Source organism: Filicampus tigris, chromosome 13, assembly GCF_054856515.1.
Source record: "Filicampus tigris isolate MCC_2025a chromosome 13, RoL_Ftig_1.0, whole genome shotgun sequence".
NCBI lineage: Eukaryota > Metazoa > Chordata > Actinopteri > Syngnathiformes > Syngnathidae > Filicampus > Filicampus tigris.
Window position 1 is genome coordinate 16,473,137 of NC_141229.1, and position 23,676 is coordinate 16,496,812.

The 23,676-nt window shown below is 40.9% G+C and overlaps 1 protein-coding gene across 2 annotated transcripts in view; it reads left to right on the forward strand.

The window, feature by feature from the left end:
- The window catches only part of scaf8 (SR-related CTD-associated factor 8), a 96,097-nt gene that overhangs the window by 23,900 nt on the left and 48,521 nt on the right, over positions 1–23,676 (forward strand). The window contains exons 3-20 of one of the 2 annotated variants that reach the window (XR_015089434.1): positions 7,008–7,052; positions 7,419–7,580; positions 7,672–7,828; positions 7,936–8,063; positions 8,166–8,342; positions 9,043–9,122; positions 9,199–9,310; positions 9,393–9,524; positions 10,422–10,531; positions 10,693–10,886; positions 10,967–11,067; positions 11,278–11,391; positions 11,579–11,735; positions 13,214–13,344; positions 13,585–13,726; positions 14,295–14,342; positions 14,419–14,643; positions 14,731–16,468. Coding sequence is in view for 1 of the 2 variants with exons in the window: in XM_086050641.1 (XP_085906767.1) it covers positions 7,008–7,052; positions 7,419–7,580; positions 7,672–7,828; positions 7,936–8,063; positions 8,166–8,342; positions 9,043–9,122; positions 9,199–9,310; positions 9,393–9,524; positions 10,422–10,531; positions 10,693–10,886; positions 10,967–11,067; positions 11,278–11,391; positions 11,579–11,735; positions 13,214–13,344; positions 13,585–13,726; positions 14,295–14,342; positions 14,419–14,643; positions 14,731–16,454 (3,939 nt within the window). In the remaining variant the exon portion in view is untranslated. Of the gene's footprint in view, positions 1–7,007; positions 7,053–7,418; positions 7,581–7,671; positions 7,829–7,935; positions 8,064–8,165; positions 8,343–9,042; positions 9,123–9,198; positions 9,311–9,392; positions 9,525–10,421; positions 10,532–10,692; positions 10,887–10,966; positions 11,068–11,277; positions 11,392–11,578; positions 11,736–13,213; positions 13,345–13,584; positions 13,727–14,294; positions 14,343–14,418; positions 14,644–14,730; positions 17,690–23,676 lie in introns of those variants that run through there. The other variant, XM_086050641.1, reaches the window with a different exon arrangement.

Here is a 23,676-nt window from a genome sequence, read left to right on the forward strand (position 1 = left end):
CAGCGGTCTACGTGAGGAAGGCATGCTTGGTAATATTGCTCGCTTTGTCAGTTCTGTTGTCTAAAACGCCACCAAAATACAAATGCACATTGCTACTCTTGTCCACTTCAACCTGTGAAAGTATAAAAGTGTTCTGCACAATAGTTTAGATTTATTGACATAAAACGTGATCTCATCATGATCACCTCCACAAAATCAAATATACCGTGGCGATTGCTCCTCCACTTTCACAAGCTGAAGCGGACAAGAGCATGAATGCGCACACAAACCCCGACTGGTTATATTTCGGACATTTAGCAACGCTAAACTCGTGTCTCAGGAGGGAGAGAGACTGCGCCTTGCAGCAGCAGCAGGCAGATTGGAGCCCCCCCCTTCCCTCCCCGGCTAAAGGTAGGATTGGGACGGCTTATAGCAGCAACTAGCTTCAGGCCGTTAAAACAAAATATCATTAGCACAACAACATTAGCTCCTCAATGTCCGCCCAGCGTGTGGAGGTGAAGATGAGCCTGTGTCTTCATGTCGCCTCGCAAGCAGTCGCGTGCGGTGTCCCTGCTTGCTTGCTTGCAGCCGCGACCTGCCTGAGTGAAGCGGCGTGAGAGTGACGAAAGCCCTCATCGAACAGCGAACAAAACGTTTCGGCGAGGCTGACTGCACAGCCGAGTGTGGCCACATTGGAAATGTGCCATTTCGGCTGTTACCTTCCAAATTGGACGGCGCGTTCTAAGTCGAAAAACTGGGTCCATTCCTCATCCAAATAAATGTGCACATCTACTAATTTCCACTTCAGTCTCTGTAAATAATGCCTCGCCCGTTCTAACCGTGATCAGCAAAGAAGCAGTGTTTTTTTTTAGTTTTGTTTTTTTAAGCAAAGAAGCAGTGTGCGCTCGTCCCAGCCTAAATCTATGTAGCTCTGCTGACTTTTCCACATTTCCTCATTCTCATATAAATCAGCCACGCAGAGGTTAATCCTTTTGATATGTTGAAGTGGGCATTAGTAGAAATGCCGTTTTTGGACGTTATAAGCAATAAATGTACAATGATTTCCAATGGAGAGTTTGGAATCGGACATGGATAGAACGCTAGGGGGCGCGGCCATTCTCCTCATTAACAAGGGGCGTTATCCATGCAGTTACTTATTTACTAATTTCTCCAAAATGAATGGCTAAAAGAGAAAATGGCAACTCTTTTCATTTTCCTGATCAAAAAATATATAAAATGAACTTGTTAGTGAATACATGGCCATCCCGGCCCCACCGTCCCTTTAAGCAGGAAAATCCACCCATTTTTAGCTGTCTCAGGGGGCGGTCATTTTGACACTTTCTGTCGACTGAAAATGACATCACATTGCGCTCCCTGAGGTCGACAAGAACGGGTGTTTTTTTACTGCTTAACTCATATTCCATTAACGCCATATTAATCAGAATGCCTTGTTTAGACTAGGGAGGCTGCAAAGATTTTCTTGCAAAGAAAATTCTTGGGTTGACTTCACCTTTCAGCTTAATGAAATCTTATAATTGGATTTGCCTCCTTATTGTGTCAACAATTACAGGACAATGTCACCTTTATGCTCTGTTGTTAGGGTTGCCAACCGTCCCTTGTAAAACGTAATTGTCCCGTATTTACAAATGTAAGTATGCGTCCCGTATTGAGTTGTAAAGGGAAGCATTTTGTCCCATAATATTGTGAGAGTCAAAAATAGTCTGTAAAATGACAGACACCATAGACACAACGTTGTTATCGGCGTGTTGCTAGCAGTTGATTGTGGAGAGAAAAAAAGATGTGGCGATGTCTGGATTCAAACGGCTAAAAGACAAGAAGCTACATGCATGTTTTGTACCCGAAGATGGGAGGGACAGCATCTGCAAGTTTAGTTTCATCTGTCCGATGTGTATGAAATAGCTCTGTGAACCTAATTTAGCTAGGTTAGCTCGACAGTTTAGCTCACCAATTGCTGGTTAAATACTTCATGTCGGTTCGGCATTACATTGAGAAGACAATAAAGCCATAGTTTGGACTCCACAGACACTGTAATCTTGAAATTATACCGTTTAAAATAGCGGTCGTTATTTAAGCATAGACATCGATACGTAGAATGAGAACATAGAGTCTTTAAATAGAGTCCATGTAGAATAATTTTCGTTTTGTGAGCGTATCCGTCATATTTGATGTGGCAACGCCCCTCGAAACTACTGCACGTCAACGTCACTCAACTTCAAAAAGCGACAACCCATAAGGTGCACAAAGTTAATGCATTTCATTCAACCCATTTACACATACTAATTAGAATTGGGAAACAGATTGGCACCAGAAACAATGTTATGCAGTATTGAAATCTGATGATTATACACGTTTACGCCCTCATTCAGCATATTTCAGTAATTATCACCACATTAACAATGTGCCACTCATAAATGTTAGATTGAAAAAAAAACATGTATTCTTCTAAATAATTGAAGTGTAGACATTCATTTTATAAGTTAATTGTTGTTCTTGTTATTTTTACAGATGTAAATATTGATTACATTTATAGAGATAATGCACTCTTTGTAGTAGAGTAAATGTTTTATTATTACTCCAACATATGTTTTACGGAGCAAGATTTTATGACTTGATGTATGACTTGCTTGAACCAAGTAATGACTTGACTGGACTTGCTTGAAATTTGGTGGCGACTTGACTTGCTTGATTTTTTTTTTGCAGTGACTTGGGACTTGCTTGGGACTTGATGGTTATGACTCGAGACTTACTTGTGACTTGCACATATGGGACTTGCTCCCACCTTTGTTAATTACAAGTTCCAACAGATATACATTTTTTTTTACCGTACAGGCGGTTGATATACTACTTTAACTATAAACATATACAGTAAAAACTTGTTTCCATTATTTTTTTCTTTTATGAAGCTTAAGTGGAATAATGTGCGAAACAAATGTTCTGCTGAACTCATTAAAGATGAAATCATTGTGAGCCTCAACTATGACATGTCTTGCTCAGAGTTTTACTCTGCAGTAGTCAAAGACAAACTGCTCCTCGCTGCAAGATCTCAGAAGAAATATAAATGGGAAAAAATAAGCTGTCTCCACATAATGTGGCATTGAGCTGCTCATAAGTTATGAATGTTCTGCTTATTATTTATTGTTTTATATTAATTTATAGTTTTAGGTTCAGCAGGAAGGGTCTCTGTTTGAGAGAGATTTATTTTGATAAGTAAATGTTAGTTTGTATTAAAGTTAGGGGTGGGCGATATGGGCAAAAAAAAATATGTAGAGATTTTTTCCAAAAACTCAATAACGATAATTTGAGGATATTTTATAAAAAATATTTTAAATCTGCACTTGATTCACAGGCCAATTGTGGATAGACAGCGTTTGTGAACAGCATCTCTTTTAAATTGCTAAATACAGCTTCTGCAAAACATATGATATTATATGACAATATTTTACAATAAAAAACAAAAAAATATGTATAGACTTACATTGATTTTTGGGAATATTTATGTCATTTAAATGTCTCTGCTGTTACTCCATAATGACATGACATTTAGAGCTGCAATAAGTTCTGGTGTACCACTGCCAACTACTAGAGCAATCAGAATGAGCAAAAATGTATTTGATATGTGACGTGTGACGAGTTGTCACCCAGCGAGAGAAAAAAAAGACATCGTCATGACAACACCCATTCTCATACATTGGCCAACGTATTCAGAATAATGTTGAATAACAAAACCGCAATTTACCAATTTTCCCACTCATTCATCTCTGTGATGTAGACTTATGACTTTATTCATGTTTGGCTGTATGCTGGCGTCACACTAATAAGCCGCCGTAGTTTGCGCAACATGCCTCGGGTATACAGGCTATTTATGAATGATGCGGAATAAAGGCATGTAAACTGAATGTTAACTGAACATCCAGGCTGTCACATTTGACTTGCTCGTTAAAGTACTGAGTTTGTGTGTGTGTGTGTGTGCGTGCATGCGTTTATATTTGTTGGTTCAATTCGGCAACTGTTTTCTGAGTGTGTGCGCGTGCTTAAGCTTTTGTTTGGTGTGCTTACGTGGTCGTGAAGTTTTCCTCGTAATCCATATGGCTCGTGGTGCAACAGAATTGCTCTTCACGGTGACCATTTTGGCAATGTTATTCCCACCGACGTCAGTCTTGTCAACTCCAAACCATTTACAGACTACGGACGGCGTGGACTCGCGCCTCGCTCTGAATCCCCGCTCGACACTCCTCCATGAAATGAGGAGGAAACACAGTGCGGACAGAGTCGCGTGACCGGGTCCTGCTTGCTGATTCGGCGAATGATTATCACTAACTCCTCCTCTGCCGTCAATGCACACTGATTTTTCAGCATCTCCACATACTTTGCGGCCGTTGGCTGACTCTCTTTTCGAGGCAGTATTAACACTCGATAATGTCAAATTACACATCGTGAAAGCAAGATTGACAATGATATCGATAACGATATATATCGCCCACCTCTAATTAAAGTACATTTCTGGATAACTTTTTCATGTGTTAAAAAATCCATCCATCGATTATTCAAACCGCTTATCCTCACAGGGGTCGCAGTTATGCTGGAGCCTATTCTAGCTGCCTATGGGCAGCAGGGGGGTACACCCTGAACTGTTTCCGAGCCAATCGCAGGGCACACACAAACGAACAACCATTCGCGCTCACAATCCCTAGGGACAATTTAGAATGTTCATTCAACCTACCATACATGTTTTGGGAATGTGGGAGGAAACGGGAGTACCCGGAGAAAACCCACAAAGGCACGGGGAGAACATGCAAACCCCACACAGGAAGGTATGGACTGGATTCAAACCCACAACCTCTGCACAAGGACGGTTGAAGGCAGTCAGGTCGGCCGTCTCTTCCAATGAGGTGTCCCTTATTTATTTTTCGGGGAGTTGGCAACCCTCTGTTGCGCTCACCTTATCTGCATTCACAGACTTTATAGGTGCATCAGAGTTGTAATGGTAGAGCTGGATTTTATGAAAATACAAACAACACAAATGAGTCGTCGTAAAATTAGAGAAAGCAGCTTTTAAAGCCAAACTTGAAAGAGGTATTTATCTTCACATGATTTGCTGCAAATTTCATGATTTTATTTATGTCTGTGTATGCATGCATAATTTGCAGTACATGAATTGTTGAGGTCCAAGGGATGAGTTGGGGAAGGGGGTATGTGTATGTGTATTGTTGACATTTGTTTATATATGGATGGTTTGTGTTGTCTTTTATCATTATGTAGTTCACTAGCTATAAAAGAAAAAGTAATGCAAATGAAAACATTTGATTTAAAAAAAAAAAAAAAAAAAAAAGAAACAGCCAGGTTAGTGGTTGCCTTATCTTGTCACTACATTGTTGTGGCGGCTAACTCTTCTCCATGTCATTTTTTATTGTGTTGAGTGACTTGCAACACATTGTACAAACATTGAACGAGTTTCTTCTCGACTTGTGATATGGATATGATTTGTGCTTGTAAATATAAACTGTCAAACAATTGTAATTGTCAGTCCATTTCCAGACCAAATTACTGAGCAAAAACCACTCTTAATAAATGTCCTACCACCGGATAATTGGTCATAATCAGGTTTTAAAAAACCCGAATAGTATAATATAATATAATATAATATAATATTTTAGAGACATCCAATAGTCAGGCTCAAAATGATTCTGACTATTGGTATCTTTGCATGCAAGGCATAGAGCCAGGAAAAGGCCAGTTTAAATTGCCACTGCGAAAAGGGCTTCTGTTATTTCCTACAGTCTGACCAGTTTCACTGCTGCTCTTGTATGCCACCCTATGTATACTTGAGGAACTTAAACTAGTCACGCTACAATTTTTGGACAAGACTCTGGGCAGGACAACCATCGTTTGTGTGTTATTTTGTTCTTTCCATTTTCAATTGTGTGTTTCAAGTGATTTCTTTTTAAACACACAAAAAAAGATAACATACATACACTATACAAATCCGTGATCAAAACAAAAAGGATCTCCTATTAAAGTGTTAACCAGATCCAGTACAACACTGGTGTCAAACCCAAGGCCTGGGGGCCAGATTCAGCCCGCAACCTCATTGTATGTGGCCCGCAAAGGCAAATAATGTGCTTCAACTTCACGTTTCTTGCTAATTGTTTTCACTTTTTACAACACTGAGATACTGCAATGTGTTATTTGTTACCAATCCTCCCCTATAAAATAAATTAAAAAATAATTGAACAATTACTTACCGGCTTCTAATTTCAAAACTAGCTATCCATCAATTTGTTGTGTATACGTGCTTATATAGGGCGTTCATACATTTACATGGGTTCACAGTGATAACGCCCCTCCGAGAGACACCATAACTACGATGTGGCCGCCGACAAAAAATGAGTGACACCCCTGCAATACACAATATTAGGAGCATACAGGAGACACATACACATTTTGACAATGTACAGTCCTATCTTGATATTTCTCCCCTTTTTTTCCTCCATTCCCTTTTCCCCTTTTCGTTTTCCTTTCTTCTCCCCCTTTCCCTTACTATATACGCATACGAATTTAAACATCAAAGACTCTACCGACAAACAAAACAGACTAGCAAAAGCAAAAGGTTATTAATATAAACGTGACTGATAAAAAGAGCAGTACAAGAAAATTCATGGGCAGAACATGATGCTGAGCAGTTAGCACACAAACCACTTTTCTGCCCTAAGTAATAATGATGTATTTTCCTTCGCCATCGAACATGGATGCCAATATTTTAGAAGGATCATAGTATACCAGTATATTGATCAGAGGCCAAACATTTTTAACCCTGTGAATGTACACATAATAACACAAAGTTAGGTCTGAAGATTTGGGCAAATGGCAGCCAGAATCTTTGTTTCTGTGGAGCAGGAAAAGTGGTGTGAACCCTGTTCGGTTTTGTTGATTTGTTTGAATAGCCCAACTGTCACTGTATGCTTTTTGTTTAATGACTCTCCTGTAACAAATATTTCTCCTCTTTTTAGTTCTACAAGCATGTTGTCCAGAGTGTGGAGAAATTCATACAAAAGGTGAGTTGTACATGTACAATAGGAAAATTTGTAAATAGTATAATAAGCAAAATGTTACATTTTCTTACAAGTGTTAAACTAGTTTCCCACCCATGTAGTACTGCTAATCTAAGTATTTGAATGGTGTGGCTGGTTACTTTTTTGTTGCTGTATACTGAGAACATTTGAGTTTGACATCAAAAGAAAGATACAGGAAACAAAGAGAGCTTTTATTTCCAGGTATTTACATCTGGATCTGATATGCCAACTCAGAAGATAAGGATTATTTGTTACAAAACATAATTTTTTAACATTTATCTGCAATGCTAGAATGTGAACTGCTATGTACTGTTTTTTCCTTTATTAACCTTTGTACTTTCATTACAGTGCAAATCAGAATACAAGGTCCCGGGGTTGTATGTCATTGACTCAATTGTGAGGCAATCACGCCACCAATTTGGCACGGAGAAGGATGTCTTTGCCCCGCGCTTCAGCAAGAATATCATCTCAACATTCCAGCACCTCTACCGTTGTCCCTCAGATGACAAGGTTTTGACGGACTGCCTTTACTTCTTTGGGTTTTACTCTCGATGCAATGCGTTATTATTTATATTTTGATCTTCCCATCGCATGTTTACAGAGTAAGATAGTGCGGGTCCTGAATCTGTGGCAAAAGAATGCTGTCTTCAAGAGTGACATCATCCAGCCGTTGTTGGACATGGCTGCTGGGATTCCTCCGCCGAGCGTTACTCCCGTCATGTCTAGCAGTGCTGCCCCTGTCAATAACACCACACCTGGTCAGTCAGAGAACACGCATGGTGTCAAAGTCTCTAATGTGGAGGTCATTTGTCCAATTATGTCCAATGCCTTTAGTTGACCTGTTTGTTTGTCTCTTTGCATCAAGGCACTCCAGCCACCCCGGCCACCCCTGCCAATATCGTCCAGGGACTTCCAGACTGGGCTTCCCAGATAACCAACACAGACACTGTGGCGGCTGTGGCGCAAATCTTACAAAGTCCTCAGGGGCAGCAGGTTAGCGAAAAAAGCATTACTGATACCTTCTAAGTTTAGTTGGAATATATTTTGTGCCTATTCTTGAGAGTGTCCGAAATGTTTGTTTCTTTCTTTCACCAGCTTCAACAGCTTGTACAGAGCCTGCAAATGCAGCAGCAAAAGCCTCAGCCTTCACTGCTCCAGGCTTTGGATGCTGGTCTGGTTGTACAGCTGCAAGCTCTCACTGCTCAACTCACTGCAGCTGCTACTGCCAACAGCCTCAACCCCCTCGAACAGAGGGTCTCCTCTTTTAACAAGGTACTACTGGCGCTTGTGATGAAAGTCTTCGTATAGTGATATCCCCCCCATTTCATTGTTGGAGTTATACAAGCTGGCCCAAAATAAATCAAAATCTGCGATCTAGGGATCATGTAATACTTTATATTCCTCACACACACTTTCAGCACATTTAAGCATGTTATAACACACTTTTTAAACACATTCTAAACATATTGGGGCAGACAAATTTGGAAGCTTTGCTTTGCTCCACCGGACGAGTTCAAATGCGTAATCAAGCTCCCCTGCCCACTAGGTTGTGGCTGGCTGAAATGCACATTGCGTCTAGCCCAACACACACAGGTTACAGCGAGCTTGATTTCTCCATGGAGCCAGGGCTTCAATCAATCAATCTAAATATTGATTTGACCAAAATATAAAAACCCATTGAGAATGAGGTCTGTTTTTCAAGATTGATGTGCAACTTCGATAGTGACAAATCACACATTCCACTCATATAGCGTGATTTTCATGATAGAAAACTTGACATTCCATGTAAGTTGAACTCATTCAATGCCAGCGATTTTCAGATCCTCCTTTATCCCCCCATGTTAAAGAACATAAAAATATGTCCCTAGGAATGAATGAGTTTTTGTAGAAAAATCATAGACATGATTAATTTATTTCTCCCTTTTAGTACTTTTAATGACACTAGTCTAATGGCTTTTTTTGTTTTTTTCAGAAACTCTTGGGCCAGTTTGACTTTGGAAACGAGTCTGAGCGTGGGGAAGAATCTAAGAAAGAAACATCATCTTCTCAACTGTGAGTTTTACCATTTATAAGAATTTCCCTGACTACATTTTGTTGTGCCTAATCCAGTTTGTTGACCACTTTGCAGGCCCCTGGTGTCAGAGCCCATCAACAGCTCATTGTTCCACCAGCTTGCTGAGCAGCTACAGCAGCAGAACCTGGAGCAGTTTCAGAAGCAACTTCTAGAGCACCAGCAAAAGGTAGTTACATACAACAATGATGGAGTGTGCTGTTGTCACAGTAGGAATAATTAACAAATACAGCCGTGATGTATTTCTGCAGGCTATGAGCATAGATGGACAGGACACTCTATTCGGACAAGACAATTCTGTTGCAACTGCTCAGGTTAGCAGTCAGCCACAGCTTCCTGAGCCAGAAAATAAGATGGACGACTCCATAGACAACCAGCAACAGGTACATGAGGCCATGTGACAAGACTGCTTCGAAATTTGAAATGTATATGGTTTTATATGGATGATTTCCCAATCACATCGGCCACTTTTGGGTTCTTTAAGGCACTGATTCCCAACCACTGTGCTTAGTGCATAACTGTGCCGTAAGAAATCATCGGGTGTATTGCACAAAATAATGACATTTCACTTAATGTGTAGAATTATATACCATATTTTCCGGACAATACGTCGCTCCGGAGTACAAGTTGCACCAGCCATAAAATGCATAGTAAAGAAGAAAAAAACATATATGTCTCACTGGAGTCTAAGTCGCATTTTGGGAGGAAATGTATTTGATAAAATCCAACACCAAGAACAGATATGTCATTTAAAATTTAAATGACGAACAATTTAAAATAAAAATAGAATAGAGTCAACAACAGGCTGAACGGTATGCTTACGTTACATCATACAACGCCCCCACCACCCCATCTCGGAAGCCAAGTTGTCTCTGTCGCGTAACGCTAATAAATGTGTCCATATAAATCAAATTAATAAAATTGTGCGCTTGGTACACATCATTTCCACCGAGCTACGATGGTAACATTTAGCTAACATCCACACATGTAGGATTACAAGAAAGTTACAGTAAGATAACTTTAAACTCACCAAAATGCTCGTAGATTGATTGAATAAGTCTTTTATTTAGCGCCGACCATGTAGAATGTTTCCAAGTCATGATATTTTTGTCATGTAAAATATGTCTGGGCACATTGAATGTTGGGAAACATTTCTTTAAGGAATGCACCTACATGTGAAACGGAAAAGAATTGATAGGCATATACAATTAAAAAAAAAGTGTGGCAAAACAAAACAAAGGCATTTGCATTAATTGAACTGTGTTGAATTGATCTTCAAGGACATGGATCTTGATGAGGGCCCTGATGGAATGGAAGAGGATAACTTTGAGGCAGAGGACAAAAATGCAGTAACGGCCCGCTCCAGAACACGCTCAAGGTCACGTTCTCGGTCAGTCAAGACTATTCCCCAATCCAAAAAAATATGTTGCAATGACTTTTTCAGTTAATACAGTTTTTAATCTTATAACACAAGCATATGTTTTGTAAACAACAAAAACAGAAAAGATAGTTGAAAACGATCCCATAGTCTATGTTGTTTTGTCTATCCAGGTCTCCCAAAAGGAGAAGGTCTAGGTCCCGCTCTGGCTCTCGGAAGCGGAAGCATCGTAAGCGGTCGCGATCACGCTCCAGAGATCGGAAGAGGAAGACAACACGTTCGTACTCAAGTGAAAGACGTGCCCGAGAACGGGAAAAGGAGCGACAAAAGAAAGGACTGCCTCCTATACGATCCAAGACTCTAAGTGGTAATTAAACGGCATTAATCGTTTATATTATCTGATTAGATTTGGTTCGATAATTATTACTATTTTTTATTTTTATCTAGTGTGCAGCACAACTCTTTGGGTTGGCCAAGTGGACAAAAAGGCTTCCCAACAAGACCTCACAAACCTGTTCGAAGAGTTTGGCCAAATAGAGTCAATAAATGTAAGCGACCTCCTCGAACAACAGTGCGATAGTGTCATGTGCTATGTGACCCTCATCCTCTCTCATATCACAGTTCGATGCACCCCATATTATTTCTCCTTTTTGATATTAAGAAGTATATTATGTGTTAGTTATTGAATGGATATAGGTAGGTTGAACTCTTGTCATGTCTGGTCATTTTCTTTTATTTTATATCTGTGACCTTTCCAGATGATCCCTCCGAGAGGCTGTGCCTACATTTGTATGGTCCACAGACAGGACGCCTACCGTGCACGCCAGAAGCTCAGTACAGGTTCCTGCAAGATTGGCTCCAAGATCATCAAGGTATACTTGGCTGCCTCTATGCTGTAATTTGATTGAATGCAATGTCATTTTCCCCACGGTTTCTTTGTAATTTAATTCTACATTGACCTCTAGCAGTGGAACCTTAGACGGCTTGATGTCTTTCATAGATTGTGTCTTTGAAAGATACTTTATTTTCTTCTCGCCGTCATTGTGCTTTTTAATGCAGATTGCTTGGGCCTTAAACAAAGGAGTAAGACAAGAGTACAAGCAGTTTTGGGATGTGGACCTTGGAGTCACCTACATACCTTGGGAGAAAGTTAAGGTGGATGACTTGGATGACTTTGGTGAAGGAGGAATCATCGATCAAGAGACTGTCAATGAAGGTGAAAATTTATTTAGTATTTGTCATTCGACAAAAGAATTGATGGACTCTGATATGGGCATTGGTCAGTTATCCACGCAATGTAATAGAATAAAACAACCAATTAAAAAACTAAATACGGAATGTATGATGGTAACTTAGCATATACTTACGCAGCTGCAAAAATCAGTTCAATGCACCCTGTTCATAAACTTGAAACGTCATGTGAATAAACCAAGAACCCCCTGTATTAGCCCTGCGATCAAGAATCCAAACATGTCAGGCACCCAACAGGCTGAAATATGTCCCACCAGAAAGTGAATCTGAATAATTTGTATTTGAATTTGAATCGCTAAACTTGAATAATTACATTGAAAGACTGAATATGAATTAACTTAATTGTATTTGACGTGTTTAATTCAAATCAGTACATTGAAAACTGATTCTGAATTGTCCAATTTGAATTTAATTCATTAACCCCGCCTACTGCCCAAAGACAGCTGGGATAGGCTCCAGCCCTACCGCAACTCTCGTGCGTCGTACGTCAACCCAACCACCTAATTTGGGTAGAAATAAAGTTTTTATACAACTTTATTTGTATAAACTAACTTTAACTTCAAAATTAAATTCAAATTCAGTTTTTCAGTGTATTAATTCGTGTTAAACAATACAATTCGATGTATGTACCTTATTTTCCGGACTATAAGCCGCACCTTCATATAAGCCTCACCTAGCTATGTTGAAAAATTTGATATTTACTGCATTTATAGAATGACCCTGAACTTTAAATGTATATGTATGTTCCTGAACAGAGGCTTTCCTAACAGTGCCTTTTAACACGGCAGCAACTTTGCTGATTAAAACAGAACAGAACCAAGAGAATATAAGCAGTACTTATCGTCATTTCTCTGCCCTCTGCCACTCTAGTTTGTCAGTTAACGTCCACCTTTTATTGCTGTACTTCCGCATACCACCTAATTCATAACCTAGTGCATAGCTCCCTAGTGCATAGCTCCCTCGCCTGTTGAACTTCTCCCCCTGCAGTCACATCCTGTATTGTAATTCCGGTTAGAGTGCCCCTAGGGGTGGAAGAAAAATCCACACAATAGCCACACTTTTATATAACCCACATGGTTCAAAACATAGGGAAAAAGTAGCGACTTATAGTCCGGAAAATACAGTCGTGAAAATTCAGTTTTTCAATACAGTTATTCAAGTTCAACAATTCAATATTCAATTCAATATTCAAATTCCATGTACATTTTTCAGATTCAGTTTCTGGTGGCACATATTTCAGCCCATACATATTGCATGTGTAGAATGTGGATAAAAGAGGCAAGAATTGACAGCAGCATTGGTGACTATACCGTACGTGGATCAACAATATGATACATATACTTTTGGGAATGAAAGCAGCAATATTACTTAGCGGTAGTAGGGTAACTACAGTGTACTGTGCATACACAGTTTAAAAACAGTCAACCTTTGTCTGTTTTTCAGAGTGGGACACAGCTAAGAATTCGGAGGCAAGCAAGGATGTTATTAGCCAACCACTAAGCACTGAAACAACAGCTGCAACGAAGAGCCACAGTGAAAGCTACAACCAGCCAGTCACCATGATGCCGGTGCAGGTAATAAAGATGCTGACTGTCAGAACTTATTGCTAGAACATTTGATGGTCTGTGGGAGCATTCCATTTTTTCTGTAATCCTCCCACAGTCCACATTTCTTTATTTATATAGTCCACATTAGTCACGATAGCCAGAGGAGCTCTTAAAATGACAACATTAAATGAAACTATAATATAATGATTTTGGTGGCATTACAACCTAAGCAGTTATTTTCTACCTGCTGTCGTCTCTCCTACTCAGCTTCCAGTGGCCCAGGCTGTTCCTGGCGCAGTAGGCTTGGTCCCTCCTAACTTCCCTGTCAATATGAGCATTCCCCCGCCAGGTTATGGGCCGCCCCCACCATTCCTAAGACCCACATTCAATGCCTCACAACCCCCGCCAGGTAAATATTTACAAAATATTTGAAGAGTGGGCATACAGTCATGTGTTCCAGACTCACACATACAAAAGATGAAAAGCTGTGGTATTGAGAGACCATGGTTTTACACGTCCCACACGCTTAAAACTTAATAAAACGCACCTTTGCAAGTATTCTTTAGCACCTGTTCCGGCTTTCTCGCTTGCTTGGTTCTGAAAATATGTGCTGAAAAAGCATGCTTGCTTCAAACTGTTAATTACTCAGTTAAAGTTTATTGTGAAGCTGACACGTTAAACAAAAGAATGTTAAACATTGTTTTAACACACAAATGTTGAAGCAAACCAGATCATTGTGTTGAATTAAAGTCAGTTAGATTCATGTGAAATGGCATAGATGGGGATAATGGAAATTAGCATGCAGGTTACAATAATTTAACCTTCAAACAACTGCTACTTTAAGACTGAAAGCGCAACACCATATTAAAACATTAAAAATCTGCCACGTAGTGGGGGTGCCAATAATGAACTGCAATGTGACACGGGAACACTGTACTTAAGATTCTTATCTTCTCATGTTATATTGTGTTGTACAGGTTTTATGCAGGCGGCACAGGCTGCAGCCATGGCCGCAGTACCAACTTGTAAGTGTTATTGCCCTTTGACCCATGCAAGAATGTAACAATCATTTTGAGCGATGTCTCTGTGATCCTCCTGTAGCTCTAGTGCCGCCCCCAGTGGCATCCAGCCAGGAGACGGTGAAGGAGTCACCGTTCAGCTCTATGATCCCAACAACCAGCTCTATGCCTGGTGGCTTCATGTCCTCCGCAATCCCAGGCGCCAATGTGTTTAATGCGGTCGCAGTTCAAAGTCAGCAGCACTCGAGTGACAAAATGCCACCTTCTGCCAAGGTTTTGGATGGGACACCGGAGCTCACACTTCAAGGTGGAGCAACATTAACATATGTGATGATAGATGAGTCGACAAGAGTGGAAGGTGACATTAACATGTTGTATGTTTTTTCCTCCCTAGGTATGCATAATGCAGTTCGCAGTGGAATGGGCCTCCTCGGCATGCACCCCACCGCCCCCCTCCCCCACCCGCTTCACCAGCCTGGAATGGCGGGACAAAGAATGCCTGCAATGCTGCCGCTTGATGTGCGTCCTAACCTCATACAGCCCGGAGCCGCTGCTCGCTTCCCTCTCCTCCTGCCGCAGGGACCTGGTCATCAGGCTGGCGGCCACCTTGATGGCTCCCTTCAGGCTCAAGCCCATATCAGGCCTCCATTCGCTCAACTTGACCCCTTTCACAGGCCCCCTCCCCAGCCAAATGATAATGTATCCAAGACTGAGGAGTCTTCTTCTGGGGCTGATGAGGGCAAAGACCAGGACTACCGTTTCCCCCCAGTGGAGAAGCAGAGTACAGGTCTACTGAGAACACCTCCGCCAGAGCATCGGGCGCCCCTTGGTGGTGGTGGTGGTGGTGGTGGAGGTGGAGGTGGGGGAGGAGGAGGCAGGCCCCCATTGCTGCAAACACCCGGGACTCAGCCAGCCAGGGGAAGTCTGCTCGGACGTCTGCAGGCCCTTGCTGGCTTTACACCCGATAATCACTGGAACCAGTCGAGGGGGGACTTCGATGAACGAGACGGCATGGATCGCCCTAACCCGGGGCAGAACTTCCCAAATCGTTTTGACAACCGTCCCGGAAACGTCGCTTCCAAAAATGTCGGCGGGCCGACGCCCTGGAACCGCAGCGGCGGTGGCGCAGCCACTTTTGAAAGTGACCTAGATGAACGAAGAGCCCAGTGGGACAGGCAAAGAGACAGGGACGAGAGAGATTTTGACTTCCGGAGGGAAATGAACGGAAACCGTCAAAGCCGGGAGCGGGATAGAGACAGGGAGCGAGGGCGAGACAAAGACCGCGATAACGATCGAGAGCGGGAACGCGGCAACTGGACACCTGTTCTCCCTCTACCAACTCCTCTTCTTCCTACGCCACCTCTCAACCCCAATCTGAATCTGAACCAAGGGAAGCTGCTTGCCCCGCTCAAATTGAACCCCCCCATTCAGTCACGATTCCAGTCACCCCTGCTGTCTCAAGCACCGGCCAAAACGCCTCTGTTAGGTCAGCATCAGCCGCCGCCTCCTGTCCAGTCACCGGAGATGAGAAAGTCCAGCCAAGCATCTGAGGCGGAACCGCATGGAAACATCGGCCCTTTGCTCGAGACCCCTCAATCCCAATCCCTGCCCTCAACCCAACCTGACAACAAGGCTCAGACCGCATTGCCCAGCTCAGTCGTTGAGGCCCGGTCATCGCCGCAGCCAGAGACCACCCTACTCCCTGAATCACTACTCCCGGCCTCGGGCCAGGTCTGTCCCCAGACGGCCAGGCCCTCGGACACTCCGAGCCAGGCATCCCCTGTCGGCTTGACACAAGCTGTCAGCCCCCCTGAAGAGATGACGCACTCTCTGGAGGCGCAGCCACGCCCACAGGAGGAGACTAAGGAGGTCTTAAAAGAGAAAGCCCCGTCCCCCAAAGCCCAGTGGCTCAATGGAGCCGAGATGGACAAACTCGCGGCGGCCGAGCCCACGCCGGACGCCTCTCCCGAGCCCGCCGAGTCCGCGCGTCCTGAAAGTAAAGCCGAGCAGGAGCAGGCTGCACCTCCTCAGGGCGTAGACATTGTACAGAGTGAGGCCGTGGAGCAAGCTGCGAGTGAGCCAGTGCTAGACACTGACACAGACACTGAGGGGACATAATCATCACTCAGTAGGTAACAGATCATTTTGTACAGTTGTCTCTTCTTCTCTGTACTCATGTCAGCAAAGCATCACCACCACACGGAACACGGCAAATAATGACTCACAAATACCAGTGTACTGAAATAGAGAGCTCCTTGGTGACTTAGTCAGAGAACTTTTTGTTTTTATTTTGTTTCCTCCATTTTAATCAATCAAAACTTAGTGAATTTTATCTGATGGACTACCCAAATGTTTTGTTTATGAGGGGGAATGCGCTTTGACCTTCCTATGGAAGAAAGGATGACATCAGAGCTGTTCAGCAATGCATTGTTGACTGTTCAGCAACGGATACAATTGCACACTACACTTGAACATTGTAGTTGCGTGCTCATTTCTGACACCTCCTTTTAAAATGCTGCCGCAAAGTTTTATGAATGCTTTTAAGGCGTCCTGTGCTTTTTACACAAACGTGTAAGCCTGCCAAAACAATGAGACCGTTGCTACTATTCAAATTGGAACCATTTGAAATAAAACCATGAACATGTTGTATCCCCAAATCAGTGTTTGAGTATGTTATCTGTTTCTAACCATACGATGAAGCCGAGCAAACAATAACAGCATGGGGAGGAGCAATGGATAAGAAAATGAACGGAGGGATGTGCTGGATGTCAGGTGCAAATTGTTATAGTGTGAAATAAACAATTGTCTCCTTGAACACATGCTTTAGGACTGCTTTTCTGACCCAGGACCACTGGAAACACTTCTTTATACGCACGCACGCACGCACACATGCTGTGCGCTGTCACTTCGGAAATGTTGATGTTACTTGGAACTGAAAATGCAGCTATACCATCCATCCACAGTGCACTTTGGTGGATGGGGAACACGGGATGTAGTTTTAAATTACGGATGACTTCAGCTTGTTTTGTGCTTGGTGACTGTTGCAGATGATTGGATTGTGCCTTTTTGAATGGTCTCTTTCACATCCACTGTGCGATACACACCAAACTGTGTGTGTGCACTACCTGAACAGAACTAACAAACCTTTCATGTGTGGTAGCGGGAGAGTTTGTACAGCACTCAACCTAGAAGAGAGACTATATATACTTGTTCTGTGCATGCAGCCTTGTAGCCTCCTGTTGTGTTCATTTCATGCTTGCAGTGCTTTTCTCTTCAGGCACATCTCTGGAGATGTTTAGGCTACTGTTCCTCTGCAGGAGATGTGATATTAAATAAAAGTTGAAGGTGCATCAGATATTGCTACTTTATTTTTTTTGTTATTGTCATGAGTCTAGATTTTAGGCAGCGGCGTCTTAAATACAGAGACAGTAAGCAACGACTATCCACAATAGGTGAAAAGCTGCTCTGTAGAGACCATATTCTTTTTTTTTTTCATTAGTTTTACGCCTTACCCATGTTCAACACTTTTAAACTAAAAAAAATACTTCCATTTGCAAAAAAAAAATCACTTTTTCAAAGACGTTTGCACATAGTCACTCTCACTTGCGCTGATCTCCTAATATGATGCAAAGCGTGGTTGCGTCAAGCTGTTTGTCACTCCCAGTCTAAGTTTGCCGGTACTTCAATAGGAACATGTAAAACAAAAGTGAACAAAACACTGTATGTATATCTACACCAAAATGTTCACCCAAACTTTTAATTGCATCTAACAAAAGTATTAAGGCTAACATAATGTAGAATGCCACAGACAGGCCAACCGAAATTAGCATCACATCTACGGTAATTATAAATCTCCAAACAACCCCTACTTTAAAACACACACACACAGCAGCACGACCAACATTATTCACAAGTAGATATTCTGTGCTCTGTGGGAATGACTTACTATTAAAATGGCAAAACGTGGTCATGTATTACACGAGCAAGAAGGAAGGGGTGTCCACTTTCTGCTATTAGTTTTCCAGTACTTCCCAATGCTGCCCGGCATGCTGCGTTGCACTGCTGTACTACACTGAGGCTCACAACCCTAAATTCCGCCTTAGCTGTATATTGTAAAAACCCATAAAAACAATAGCTTCAAAAGCCGTTGATATAATGGGAGTGTGAGTACAGTACTGCAATATAGCGGTGTTATAAATAAAAATAAAACAACACCACTTTGGTTAAAAATTAGGGATATCCCGATCCCTATCACGTCATTTTCAGCAAGATCAGGTTTTTAGTTTTGTTTTTGTTTTTTTAAATGTATTTTTATTTTTACACATGCTAGCGCCAGTGTTAGCCATGTCTGACCCTCAGCTTCACAGTCAAATCAAAATCAGGCATGTCAAATATGAATCGACTATGGCAATAATGAGCACGCTAAAAAGATTAAAGTAGTCCTAAAACGGTCGGTCAACGCTAATGCATGCACTGCAAGCGAGTATTATAACGACACTTGCATCGTATGAACATTGAATGAAGTCTAATGTAAGTGTATCAACGATATTGCTTTGGGGTAAAACGACTCCCACTCCCATCCTGCTCCCGTTCAAAATGACTTGCACTCCTGTACCACTCCCATTTTGGAGCTTAGCTACATTAAAAGGCTGCACATCCGTCCGAGGTTATGTGATCTTTTTATCCTGTACCGTCCCAATCCCGTGATTGAAGGTAAAGTTGACTCCCATCCCGAGGGAATGATTCACGATAAAATCTCAGCCTTAGTACAAATTGAGCATTTCAAGTGGCAGAAATGATAGAGCTGCGTTTAACACAAATAATTTAAAATACCACCTGAAAACATACATAAAAAAAAAAAAAGATTAAAATGTTTAACTTGGTTTAAACCACTGATCCACTGGCCATAGAAAATGTGTCTTATTGCGATAGTTTTGTTAAAAAAACAAAAACAAAACAGACAATTTGGATGCACTCTTTTTTTTCCAAGGTGTCCTTTTTGGGACTCTATTGTCAGAACCTCAAAATCAGGTGGCTCGGACTCGGGCACAAAAAAATACATACTACATACATACTAGAACACAAAATAAATATACTTTCACAGTCTCATAATCCTATTCATGTGTAAATTATAGGTCATTTGTCTTAAAAATGCCTTGCGAATCTGCAGTTGACTGGCAACTAGTCCAGGGTGCAACTGACCGCTCTCAGTGAGATTTCAAAATATGTATTTTAAAATGATTTTTTAATGTATTTTTTTAATTTGCGTTTTATTGTTTTTTTTTCTTTTATTGAATATTAAGAACGGCATAATTGTGGTAGTCTAAGGAAGATCTGAACTTCATATTCTTCAGTTTGTCATTTTATTTGAAGATTCGATGCGTCGGGATAGAAGTATTATGGTCAGTGAGAGAAATATTCAGGCCCACTCTGACATTTCCAGGCCCACCCATTAGCCACATTCTGGCTCCGCCCCTGTCCTAAAGTCAGCTGGCATAGGCCCCTCCTGACCCGAATGAGGACAAACAGTATAGAAAATGGATGGGTTAACAACACAAGGCAGAAAAAAAAGCTGCATATGCTGGCTACCTTAATCACCTCTTCGCTCAGCACAACAGCTGAGCCAGCGTTCACTCCCACCAACGCCTTCTATACTTGTAATGGGCCTGTATAGTATAATAAGGAAACACAAGGGGATTTTTTTTAATAACACGCAGCGGTAGAGGAAGATTTATTTACATATAAATACTACCCTTAGAGCCACACAAAGTACTTTATGTTCGGAGACGTCATGAGAAATACCAATGCATGGGTCTCTTTGTAAAGTCCTTCCATAAACCTGTAATACCCCAAAAGTAAGGGCAATAAATAGCCTCCTCCTGCAAATTGTATACATTAGAAAATAACGAATCAGTTAATGTTAATCAGGGATGTCTTTCTGTCTCCCTCTAAGTGTGTTGTTGATAATGATTTAAAAAATATATTCATAGCACATTAGGTTTTTGAGACATTTAGTTTTAAGTTTGACCTATAAAAGCTTACAAAGTACGAATTTTACCATGCGTTATAATTTAGAGCTATGACATTTCAGAAAAAAACAAATCCACCTGTTGCTGAACCAAACCCCAAATCCGTAAACATATCACAAAACATATTACTATATTACATAATATTGTTATTATTATTATTAAAACCTGACGTACTAATAATAAAATGAGGGCAGATTCTGAATCAGCGCAAAATAATAATAATAATAATAATCTGGTCCTTACTTGCATCTCTGATTCAAATATTTTGTTAAAAAAAAAAAAAATGTTGACCAGTGAGACACTTTTATGTCCTTAGGTAATATTAAAGTCAAATGCAGCAAGCATGCACTGCAAAGTGTAATGGTGCTCCGATGCCATCATTAGTGTGTGTTGCACTCCTTAAATAAACCCGTTGCTCATAAGTGGTACGTGGGCAGGTAATTGATGGCAGCCCCAAGATGTAATGGGAGAGGGAAATGATTCACTGCCTGTTCATGACCAAGTGCTGACACTGATGGTTTAGAGTCGACTGAGCAAATGAATTGAGGCAGGAAAGTTAGCATGGATGAAGATCTGTTGTTGACTGATTGTGTTTTAAGTAGGTCTGGACTGGTGCATTCTCACAGCAGAGCTTCTGTTCTGAAATAAAGCCACGGGCCTCTTCCAGAATCTGACCATTAGAGGTCAGTGTGGTACCATTTAGCAAACAGAGCCATTACCTTGAAAGAAATGGCCTCTACTCACCAAATTCTTCAGTAATATGATAAGGGAATAAAAACTTGTCACACTGGAATGAATCAATCATACCTCTTAGGGAGTCGAGTGATAAATCTGATGAGCTTCTTTTGGTTGGAAACGTTCCGCATCCTTGTTTTGCTGGCCACATTCTTAATTGATTCAAGCTTTCGATTAGTTGAGCAACAGCAGCCTGCCATGGTTGCAGTATACCCATATCGTCTTCATTCCTAGTCTGGAGAACAGTCGGGGACGTTTGCAGGAGCATCCATCAATCTGTACACTGGAGAGAGGAATCCCCTATCTCAGCTCCAGCAATTATTCACCGCCGTGGGGGTGTTTAAAACTTCCTGCTGGTTTCAAGGAGCCTCTGCTACCGTGATCAGAAGCAGCAGTGTTTCCTAACCTTCACTGAGCTAAAGCACATATTTTACATTGGAAGGCACATTGAATTGTTCTGCCTGTCACTATATGTCCTTGACATAAATGGATAAACAAAGATATATTACAAATACAGGTAACATCCATTTGGGTATCTAGGCAAGACCCTTTATGTCTTATTCCTAAAATATATATTATTGTAAGAAACTGAAACACAGCATTACACACACTTAATACACATTGTGTTTTATCTACTTTAGGTATGTTTGAACGGTGTGCTTAAAGAAGTGTTCAGAAGTAATGATTAAATTAAAATGTGTTGTACTTAAGTGTAAATTTGAAGTATACCTAAATACATGTCTAAAAACAAACAATTATTCAAGATCAAATGCAGATGTATTGTACTCAATGGGAAAGATGTTCACCACTGCACATCCAGACTGCCAAAGAAATGCAAAATAACCATGATAATGTAAACACATACACTGCCCTCCTTAGAATTTTTGCACCCCCTAATTAAAATGTGTTTAGCTTCTAATTTATTCCGTTTTTTTCTATATAAAAATATAAATAAGCCCCCCCCCCCCCCCCAAAAAAAGAGGAAAACCTTAATTCAAGTGCATTTATTAATTGGACATATAACAAAAGCAGTCATTTGGACGATTTTATTTTAACAATTTTTATTGCTTTGATTTGTGAGCGTAAACTCTTGGATGTGAGTGCTTTATGGTGGTAGTAAACTGAATTCACTTCACATTAAGCAGCAATGCAGCAAATAGTGAACTTTTAATCAGAAAAGAGTCCTCAGGCTGTTTAATGGCACTCCCAGATAACGTTTACTGTCAAACCAAACATAAAACTAAGAGAATTACACATTGTTTAACTAAAACAAGTAAACTATGTTGAGTTAAAAATGCTATCTTAATGCTAACATGAATAGAAAACCCTACTGATATGCTAATTGTTAGCATTGATAGTCATGGATTTATGACCCTTTAAGCAATGGATATTTGAACACAAATGAACGACACATGTAGACAAATAGCAATAACAATACTCACCGGTAGTATATTGCCTTCATCCTCTATGAAAAATGACTAATATTACAGCAACTCATTAAGTAGTAGCACAGTAGATGAAGTCTATTTCTTTACATTTTTCTCTGCATGACTGTATTATACAATACTTCCTCCCAGTGGGCTAGATGGGCACACCTGATGGAGCAGCACACTGAATTGGATGCAGCATTAAATCATGATGCACAATAGATGAACTGTTTAATGCTTTACATTATATTCAATTATGCTATAACTCTATGTTTTAAGTTCAATATTATTAAGTGCTATTTTATTTATTGAAAAAAAAAATGTGGGGTTTTTTTGGACGGAGGGGGAGGGTGGATTAATGGCATTATCATTTGTTTCAGTGGCGAACGATTTGAGATGACTTGCGCCAGCCTATTGCACGGCATGTATAGACGAACACTCAAATTCACACCTGTGGACACGTTAGTTAACATGTTTTTGGAATGCGGGAGGAACCTGGAGTAGCCGTAAACAAACAATGCAAGCACGGGGAGAACATGCCAACGCCACACGGGGGATGTCCGAGCTAAGATTCAAACTCAGAACTTCTAGACTAATACTACTAGAATACTATCACCATTCTGTTGAATTTAGAAACTTGCAATAATTGGAAAATGTCAGTTTGCTTATTTTTATGACTGTATTTTGTGTCAAATACATATTATAGGATTTCAGTATTTATATGATGTCATACTGCAGTATATCAGATTGATATGAAATTGCATTGATTTTAAAGAGGAAGCCTGCACAGAAACGCCCTCAGGCATTATACAGTACATGCAATAAAAATGTCACACTTTGGAAATCATTTACTTAGCCAGCTATTACGTTTTCAGAATGTTTTCCTAACACTCTCCTCCCATATTTGATCTAATTAGACCCTCATCTTTCATTTGTATCATTCATGTAATCATCTTTTGGGGAATATTCACAGGTTTTTAACACCATGTTATGACAGCCTGTGTTTGCCAAGCCACTGTGTATTTACATACCACTGAGTGTGTTTTATGAGTGGTTTAAATGCTTGTCACGAAATACCTCACCCCTTGTGCACATTACTGTTTGTGTATTGGCAGTGGTTCAACAGTTGTCACAGTGCAACTTGAATCC